Source organism: Beta vulgaris, chromosome 1, assembly GCF_026745355.1.
Source record: "Beta vulgaris subsp. vulgaris cultivar EL10 chromosome 1, EL10.2, whole genome shotgun sequence".
Taxonomy (NCBI): domain Eukaryota; kingdom Viridiplantae; phylum Streptophyta; class Magnoliopsida; order Caryophyllales; family Amaranthaceae; genus Beta; species Beta vulgaris.
In genome coordinates, this window is record NC_079202.1 from 10,889,759 (window position 1) to 10,899,630 (window position 9,872).

The 9,872-nt window shown below is 39.3% G+C and overlaps 1 protein-coding gene across 1 annotated transcript; it reads right to left on the bottom strand.

Annotated features, from left to right (window-relative positions):
* Positions 1-305: 305 nt before the first annotated feature.
* On the bottom strand, positions 306-1,740 carry LOC130589653 (uncharacterized). Its single transcript, XM_057391095.1, has 3 exons — positions 1,356-1,740; positions 1,036-1,235; positions 306-938 (listed from the first exon to the last, which is right to left on the bottom strand). The coding sequence occupies exons 1-3, from the start codon at positions 1,738-1,740 to the stop codon at positions 306-308; spliced, it is 1,218 nt and encodes a 405-aa protein (XP_057247078.1).
* Between the last annotated feature and the right edge of the window lie 8,132 nt (positions 1,741-9,872).

Genomic DNA, 9,872 nt, shown 5'->3' on the forward strand with positions numbered 1-9,872 from the left:
AGCATCTGGTTATGAACGTCCAGAAAAGAGCTACTGGGTCAGATCAGAATGATTGACGAGATACTTTTATACTTGCCTTAATAATAGTAATGGATGAGATCGGCCAAAAGAGTTGATTAGACCAGCCAAATATTATGACGGGTTGTTTTTGTACTTGTAATAGATATGAGGTTGTAAGGTAATATGTCAAAAACAGTAAAGCATAGAACAAGAGAGATTGAAAAAGATAGCTTTTCATAAATGTAAAAAAGATGATTACAACCTAAAATTCATCTAAGTACAAAAGGAGGAAAATTACAAATGGCTCACGGCCAAGATACAACAAAGGAACTAAGCGGCAGGAGGATCATTGTCCTCTTCATCCTGGGCCTCAGCATCGTCCTCCCCTCTTCATCTTCAGAAGATTCTTCAAAAACGGGAGGGTCGGCTCCGGATATAGTCGCCTTATGCAAAGCCTCCTGGAACGCCAGCCGACGAGCATATCTGGGGATATCCTCTTCTTCGGCCATCATGCCAAAAGCTTGCACTGCCCATTCCTTTGAGGTATCTATGACGGTGTTCATAGCCTCTTTGGCGCCAGCAATGGTCTCGGCCACCTCAGTACGAAGGGCTTGGTTCTTGACCTTAAGGACGAGGTTCTCCTTGAAAAAATCAGCAGCCATCGTCATGACTGAGTTCCTCTCGTCCGTCAGGACACGTTCCAATGAAGCCCGTTCGTCCAGCATCTCCGTCAACCGAAGAAGGTAGACTTTGATCTGAGACTCTAGCTCGGCAGACCGTTTTTCCAATGCAACCTTGGTCTGCTGATGCAGCACCTCTTGCTGGGCCATAGCAAACTGGGCATGATCAGCAGCCGCCGTCACATCGTGGACGAGCTTCTTATTCTCTTTTCTGAGCTCCTTTGCCCAGTCCTCTGTTATCATGCTGCGAGCAAAAAGCTGAACACATGAAAGGATAAGGCATGTCAGGACGGATGAAAAAAGGAAAATAAATGTCAAGTATAAAACATAAGCGTCTAGAAAAAGAAAGACGTACCTCGGCAGCAAGCTGAGACATGTAACCTACATGCCCAGACGATGCTCCCCTTAACCCCTTACTATAAGGTTCGGGAAAGCACTTAAACAGCTCCGTCTTGAGCTTCTCACGATCGGACGAAGACATCTTTCCAAAAGCTGGAGAAGATTCATCGTCAGAGAGGCTAGGGGAGCCGTCAACAGCTGGACCCTTCCCTTTATCTGAAAGGTTAGACTCGTCAGTACACCTGATGGAAATAACCACGGTCTGTTTGTTGGACGGACTCATCGGACGCCCGCCAACCCGTAGTGTTCTAACTACGTTGGAATAGTAAGACTCACCAGAGGAACGGGAAGCCGTCCTATACGCAGCCGGCATCTGGCCTACGAGTTGGGCCACGGCCCAGAAAAGGCGGACCGTCCACAGCCGGTCCGGCTGAGAAGATTGTCCAGCATCCTCCAATATGACAACCTCGTCAGGTTGTGAAGGTGTGGCTGCTCGGCGGACCAGTATAGGCCACGAGGGCCCGGGAGTCAGCTTCAGCCGGCTCTTCTTTGGCCTCCTCCTTGGCCGGTAGCTCGATGACGACCTTGGGAACCGGCCGTGTGGTCTTCCTCTTCTAGCAGTAAAGCCCTTGGCCTTTTTTGAGGGAGGAGCCTCACTGGTGCCGGCCGGCCGTTTCTTTGCTGCGCTTTGTCTCGGCCAAAGCTTTAGAAGTTGGGGCATTTTTCTGAAAAAGGAAAAGATTAGAATGCACGTCAAGATATCAACCAGGACGAATTGCTCCTCAAATAAGCAACTCGTCCAACTCTATTCTAGACGGACTGCCCCTCGAAGAGGCAAACCGTCAAGGTGTCAACCAGGACGAATTACTCCTCAAATGAGTAACTCGTCCAAATCTATTCTAGACGGACTGCCCTCAAGAGGCAAACCGTCAAGATCAACAGGACGGGTTGCTATTCAGATGAGTAACTCGTCCTATGCTACTCCAGACGGCTGTCCCCTAAGAGGCAAGCCGTCAAGAAATCAATCTAGACGAGTTGCTTCTGTGAAAGTTAGCTCGTCCTGTGTTTCTCTGGACGAATTGCCCATGGGTAGACAAGTCGTCCAGGCACCATCTGACGGTTACCTCAAAGTAGCAGACCGGCCAAAAAAAAAAAAAAAAAAAAAATAATAATATATATATATATATATATATATATAGCTTACCAGAGTGTCGACCCTCTTTTCGGCACCTGACTTACTGTACTCCTTCCATAGAGTATCCGCAAATCTGGACGAGCTCATGTCTCCAATCCAAGACTTCCTTAGTTTGCTCCTGGCTGAATCTGCAAAAGGGAATAAAACAAGTGTTGGATGAATGATAAGCAAGTCTAGAAATTTTTACTTGGAAGATTCTTAGTTGATATACCTCTGTCCTCGTCCTGCCGTAAGCCGGCAGCGACTAGGAAGTTGTCATGGTAAAACATTTCCTTAAAAGGAATCCAATTGGACGGACCCTTGAAAGAAACATCTTCCATTGTATACTCTGAAACCCGGAAGTACTCCACCATCTCTTCGGCAGAGTTACTCTCCAGTTCCAGGTATGAGGCCATCCGTCCCGTATTTGTGGTTGTCCGGCTAAAATACCGAAGACGGTTTGCCACCGCTTTATTGGGCGCCTGGACAAAGAGGAACTCGCCCTTCCATGAGTGCATCTTGGAAGTCTTATCCCAAGACGTCAAGAATCCTTGACGGTTGCACACGCTCAGCCAGCTTCCTTCGATGGTCCTAGGGACCTTGGCAACATAGTGAATATGGGTGAAAGCGGCCAGAGAAGGGTCCTTTCCCTTTAAGTTACAGACGGCCAGAAAGGTAAGGATGTTTTGCCAAGAGTTAGGGGCAAGCTGATTATGTCCTATGCCGTAATACTGAAGAAGTTGGCTGATGAAAGGGTGAAGGGGAAAGCGCAGGCCGGCATCTAATGCCAGCCGATAAACTGCAAAATGGCCGGGAGGAGCACTGAAAATAGTGTCCTCTCGGCCGGGAAGGACAAAGTGGTAGCCAGGCATGGGCATAACCACTGAAAAGGGTCTAAGGTCTGAGCCTAATCGTCCCAGCCATGTGTTATCGGCCAGGATGAACCTAGGGTCAGAAAGGAGACCTAGCCGCCGTCTTATTTCAGACGAAGTGGTTGATGGCTCCTCTGAGCCACTAGCAGGGTCAGAAGAGCTGGCCGTCCTCGGCTCATCTGAGATCGTCCTATGCATGGACGGGCTGACCTCTGGGGAGCCCCTGATTGCTGGTTCCTCCTCGGCATGTTCAGGAGAAGGAGTTTGGTAGGCAGGACGAGCGCTTTGGGTCTCTCGTTCTCCTTCGGCGGAATTCGCCCAGTGGATTCCTCCCTTTCAGAGCTAGAGGCCGGCATGGTTACCCCTCTTCTGATGCGAGCGTTTGCTTGACGCGCGCCAGATTACCCTGCACAGGTAAAGACTGGGTCGTCTGACTTTGCCGTCCATGGCTAAAGATAAAGAATGCATGCCCGGCCAAGATAGGACCAACTCTAGAAGATGCCGAGGAAGTTAGGCCCTCTGTTCTAGGGTTAGCACCAACCCTTGAGCGGCCGAAATTGTTCGAGGAAGAGGACGAATCCATTTTCTTAAAATATGTGTGCAATCAAGGAAAAGGGTTGAGAATATACCTGTAGAAGAAAGTTCGGACGAATGTTGAAGATGACTTGAAATCTCGGACGAGCAAAACAACAATTGCAAGAGCTTGGACGGGAGTTGTTCTTCTCTCTAAGCAGTTCAGTAAAAATTTGCAGAGTCTCTCTCTCTAGAAAATTTCTCAGCAATGTTAAAATGATTCCTGGAGCGACTAAGGCACATATTTATAGAGGGGTGAAAATGACCCCTCATCCGGTAAAAGTAACCGTTGTTCATGGAGTTGACCTGTGGAGACCGGCAAAATGGCGCTCTTTTTTGAAAAAGAGAAGAGCAGTTCCAGGTCGGTTAAAAGAGGAAGATTAACCGTCTTGGCGCCCAAAAGATAATAACTCCTCTTTTAAGGGGCAAATGTTGTAGCCTAAAAAATCAACGGCTCTGGTACTGACACGTGGCCTCATCTGAGCCTACATGTGGCATATATGCAGGGGAATAAAAGTACAAAAGGGCCTGAAGGTGACAGGCCTAAAAGTACGTTCTCTCTGAAAGAGTACTAAAAAGACCTTCTTTCTGGCCCCAAAATTGTACTTAGGCCCAGTAAGTGTGATTTACACCTTTATATGAAAGTGAGGTGTACTGACCAATTAACAGCTGCCACGTGTCCCAAAACTTTGATTAGCCAATCAGATGCTCCCAAATTAGGGTGACATCAAGGCATAGCAGTCCTTTCTAACAGTATAAATAGTCCTTGATTTCAGGGTGAAAGGTACGTTTTTGAGAGCATAGTACTGTTACTCTGTCATAAATTCTTCTCTCTCTCTCTCTCTCTACTTTCTCTCTCTAAAAGTTCCTTTACATCCCTGACATCTGACTTAAGCTTCGGAGGGGGAAATACCACCCAAACCTCCAGGGTGGGTCCTTTTGTGCAGGTTGCTGGTCAGGAGTTTGCTTCGGGATTTGGACCAATCATTGTTGCACAAGTCTCCAGTTCTAAGAACCTATCTTTGGGAGTTGTGATATAAATTGCTAGTTTTACACTACGTAACAGTTACGGTCTCAAAATCTCACAAATCAAATCAGTCGAGAGTGGGAGGAAGCTCAAAAGCAAGAATATATTTTGAATGAACTTAATAGTGTTTAGTTAGTAATAAATGTTCTTTTGTAAGACATTGTTATTCATGTGAGATATACTGTAATATTTTGGTTATATTTCTATCTTTGGGTACATACTACATCTTTTGTAATTACTTATTTTTCGATAATTATATAACTATTCAGCTGGGTTATTCATTATAGATAGTATATTGTTTATTGCAGAATCATATTTCTACATTGCAAAGAATAAAAATGACAACATATAATATTCATCACAATGAACATATAATTAATTTGAAAGAACAGTTTGAAGAGCTTATATGAACAAACTAACAATTTGAATCAATAGTAGGCTGACTAAAGTGAGAAATGAACAATAGTAAATTGAAACATATTTGAATTTTGAAAATCAGCGGCAATTTGGAATTTTGAAAATTTGTAAACAACTGAATTTTGGAATAAATCGAAAATGTTCACAATTGCAATTGTTCATTGAACATAAATAATTTGTTTATTATACTAATTTTTTCATAAATGTTTATTCTGAAATTACAAATGTTCAATCAACAATAGCGTGTGTTCATTGTATTACAATGTTCAATGGAATTAACTGGATGTTTATTGGTGTGTTTATTACACTAATTTTTTCATAAAAGTTTATTCTGAAATTGCAAATGTTCAATCAACAATAGCGTTTGTTCATTGTATTACAATGTTCGTTGGAATTAACTGGATGTTTATTGGTTTACAACACGCATGGGGTGAAAAAGTTGATGAAATATAAATTGAGGTGACTCCCACAAATGTTCATTCCATAATTACAAATTTTCATTGTAGATCCGTGTCTACCATTCTCATGGTCCCATGTCTACCATCTAATTTGCACATACACAATGCATAATATAATGAATCTTATTTATCCCCTTCAATTAACACAATGAGTGATTTCGCTCTTCAAAATTACCATGTCTTTTCTAGATTAGTAATATTATCTCTTATCATGAAGATGACGACGATTGTGAATTCTGACGTGGTAACTGGTAAGTCTACACTGATGTTATTATGTGTATTGTATAGCAGCGAATTCGAAATTTTAAAATTTGGGGCACAAAAATAATAAATACACAGTGTGTTCTCTCCACCTTGAAAACATCATTTCATGTCTAAATAATTTAGTTTAGATAAGTTTCAATCAGGTCTAATAAGGTCAAAGGTTCCAATCAGGTTCAATAAGTTCCAATAAGGTCTAATTAGGTCAAATAAGTTTCAATAAGATCCAATTAGTCAATAATCGATCAATAGATTTAAATTAATATTTTAATTAAAGTACCACTATGATTATTAAGTATTGTATTATATTTGTAATATTGTCTATTATTTTAGTATTCATATATTTACTATTAGTTGATTATGTTATTATTTAATTGTTTAATTAAAATACCACTATTATTATATAGTATTATATTTACATTATTATCTATTATAGTATTATTCATATTACTTTGAGCTGATTATGTTATTTAACAAAATATTATAATCGTGGTTAAATAAAGCTAACAATAATAATCATCATAATTATAATATTTTGCAATTCGTCTTTAAATAAGCTAACATGTTTTCGTTACTAAATAACAATGAAAGATATAAATGTTATTAATTGATTTCCTACTAGTGCTTTATGAAATCAAAGCAAGACTATTAGATACATGAATGGAAAAAAGTTGTGTATAGGCAAGCATATAAATAGTATTTTTTTTTTAAATGTTAATCATAAGAGATATTTAATATTTACTATTTTTCGAAGGATAAATTTTAATAGTTATGTCCTAATAAATTTTGAGAGATAATATGTTATGGGTAATATTTATGTTATTACTGATAAGAGGTTTTTAGTGTGTCGTTAAGACACCAAAAATCACTTTCCAAACAATATTTATAAATCCTAACAAACAATTACTAAGAAAATAGTAAGGGCAAGTCAAAGGTCGATCCACAGGGAAAATGGGACTAATTAAAGTCTATCAAGTCTAAATTACCTAATTGAAGGATATTTAGGGGTTTGAAAAGATTTGGTACTAACTATGATTAGCTGAAAACTACAACTAGCAAATAAAACAAGTTAATTTATCAAATAGGAAGACACTAGAGTTAAGGTTAATTACTAGTATGAATAAGAATGGACAATGAATGCTAATGCGATTGTGATGTACGGAGATGATTATGCGCAAGGTTTAGTTTTCCTCTAAAATACTCGAGTCCTCTCTCGAATGATCCTCAAGAATAATCACTTAATCAATCAACTAAATCCTCTCTCGAATGGTCTTTAATCAATTGATTATGAGATTCAATAAGTTCGGAAAACCCCTAATAAAGGATCCCCTTAATTTCTACCCAATATCTTGGGCTAGAAATTAAGTTGATTCTTGGGGATGATAAAAGAGTTCAAAATTCGATTCAAGAATATTTGAATTCAAAATGCCAAAGTATAAATGTGATCAATATCTATCCTAGGGTCTCAAAACACCAAGATCAATGCATAAACTTCTTTAAAATATCACAATTACATCAACAAAACATTTAAAACCCTAATCCATACTTCACCCTAACCCTATATATGAAAATACTCACTAAACATGAATTCTAAGCAATTAAACATAAAATCTATGACTAATCTATGACTAAACATGATTAAGAGATAATTAAACTAATAGAAATCATAATTATGAGACTATGAGAATGAAGATCTAAGAATAACTAAGAACAAGAACAAATATAAAAAGAATGAAATAAAAACTGAAACTTCAAATTAAATTGAATGAAAAGTACCTTGAATGTTATCGGAATCACAAACTATGATTAACAATTCTCTAATCTCAATAAAACTCAAGTGTTTATCTTTCTAGTGAACCCTAAAAACCTCTCTAAAAAAACTAGAATAAAGCATAAGTTCAAACTAAAAACTAAAAACAAAACTATCGTTTTCAATGAAGGCTCGATATTTTTCTTTCCGAAAACGAAAGGTGCGGGCGCACCAAAAATAGGTGCGGGCCCACCAAGCAGAGGTGCGGGCACACCTCACCCTTCTGCCTCAAACTTGGACAGTTCAACTTAAAACGAGCATAACTTCTTCGTTTTATATCCAAATTAAGCTTATGACCAGTCGTCGGAAAGATATCGAAATGAGCTTTCACCTCCAACTAGAATTACCTTCCTCCGATCTGTGGTTTGAAAGTTATATCTAATTGAAGTTCTCTGTTCAAGATTCTATTGTGCAATGTGCTCCTTTGTGCGAGCGGACATGGGGAATGGTGCAAGCACACCATTTCTCAATGTGTGCTTTGTTTTCATTGCTATCTTTTCCAACTCTATAAATCGCAGCCATCTTAGTAGTTTCACCTATATCAAGAACATGGCAAAACAAGGTGAAAGAAAATGTACTAGAAATTCGGTCAAAAATGACTAAAAATCTAGCAAAATGTCACTATGATCAAGTATGATCATGTGAATGAAATAGAAGGGGAAAAGGAGAAGAAAGGGGAGAAAGGGGATCAAAATAAGCTAAAAAGAGTCCATAAATTACGTTTGAAACGCACTTATCAAACTCCCGCAAGCTTAGCATTTTACTTGTCCTCAAGGAAACAAAGAATGAGAAACAAGAAAGAGAAGAGGAGAAAATGATGAAAAGGAAAAAAAAAACATGCAACACACTAACCTAAATGCTCTATATGCAAAGCTACAAATATGACATGCAAGCTAAATGAGTTCATAACAAGATTTAGGAGACCAACCAAACACAAGAGGGAAGATGAATAGGAAGCACAAGAGTGACTCAAGAGATCCAATCCACCGATCAACCGAGTCTCCATGAAAAATAGGCTTTCTGAAAGTGATTTCTCACTCCTCTCCACTTCCAAGTCCCGAGCTTTGCTCTTCCCTAGGGATGCTCAACCATAATAGCTCGCCTCTACCGCATTTTGATGACCCTCATCATGACTTGCACAAAATCTCGCCCGCCACTACTAAATCAACCAAGTCCAATATAGAAGTCAAAAGGGACTTTGTTAAGGTTGTAACGAGGCTAGGTTAAAGGTGTGGATGATAATTTAGGAATGTGGTGCAAAAAGGGTAAGCGGAGTACAAACTAGGGGTAAAAACTTCCCCAAGCTAGTCCTAACACCAATTTCAATTCAAAATCCCATACATAACCTTGATTTTCACTTTGACTTTTTCACCTTTTGAACTCTTTTACTTTTTGATTTTTTTTTTTCATTTTTCTCATCAAATTGCTCTTTCTTTCTTTTCTTTCAATAGAAATTCAAATGAAACACTAAGAGATTTCTTTCTTTTATTTATTTTGCCTTTCCTCTCGCAATTTTCTTTAGCTTTTGCAATCATACTTGCACATTAATTCACTTTCAACCAAGACTTAATATCAAAACAACTCGACTCAATATCAAAACAACTCAACACAAACTAGACATGCACTCCATTTTGAGGGAAGTTTGGCCATGACTTATTATGAGGGTTAAGCAAAAATAGGATAGAAAGGCTTAGATGGGTTGAGAAGTGGACAATTATGCCGGAATTAAAGATTTTGGCTTTGGAGCTCCTATCTCTAGCAAAACGAAACGCCCTAAATTATTCTTCAAAAGGCTCAGTCTTATGTAATCTTGGGGAGCTAAAATGCAAGTCACAAGTTAGGCGATCAATGGTGAGGGTTGTGAATGAGTCTTACGAGGTTCTTGGCTTCGGGATTCGTCGCACAAGGGGCAAGGCAATCCAATCAACCAACTCGCCTAATTTTAAAAAGATTCTACCAAAAGTTATCGTTCTCAAGAGTCACCTTAAAGTCGCAACAGGGCTTCCAAAACCATCAAGTCTAATGTAGGGAAGGTCTTCCAATCAAGTTATGAACACTTTTAGCCAAAAATCATGCATGCAACCAAGCTATCCTAAATGTAGAAAAAAAAATTGTGTTTTTTAATGCAAACCTAACATCTAAAAGCACTAAAAAGAACCTAAATGCAAAGGGGAGAAAAAAATGTTAAGATGGAGAGAACGCATGCTAACTCCCCCAAGCTTAATACAAACTCCGTCCTTGGAGTGTACAAGCAAAGAGAA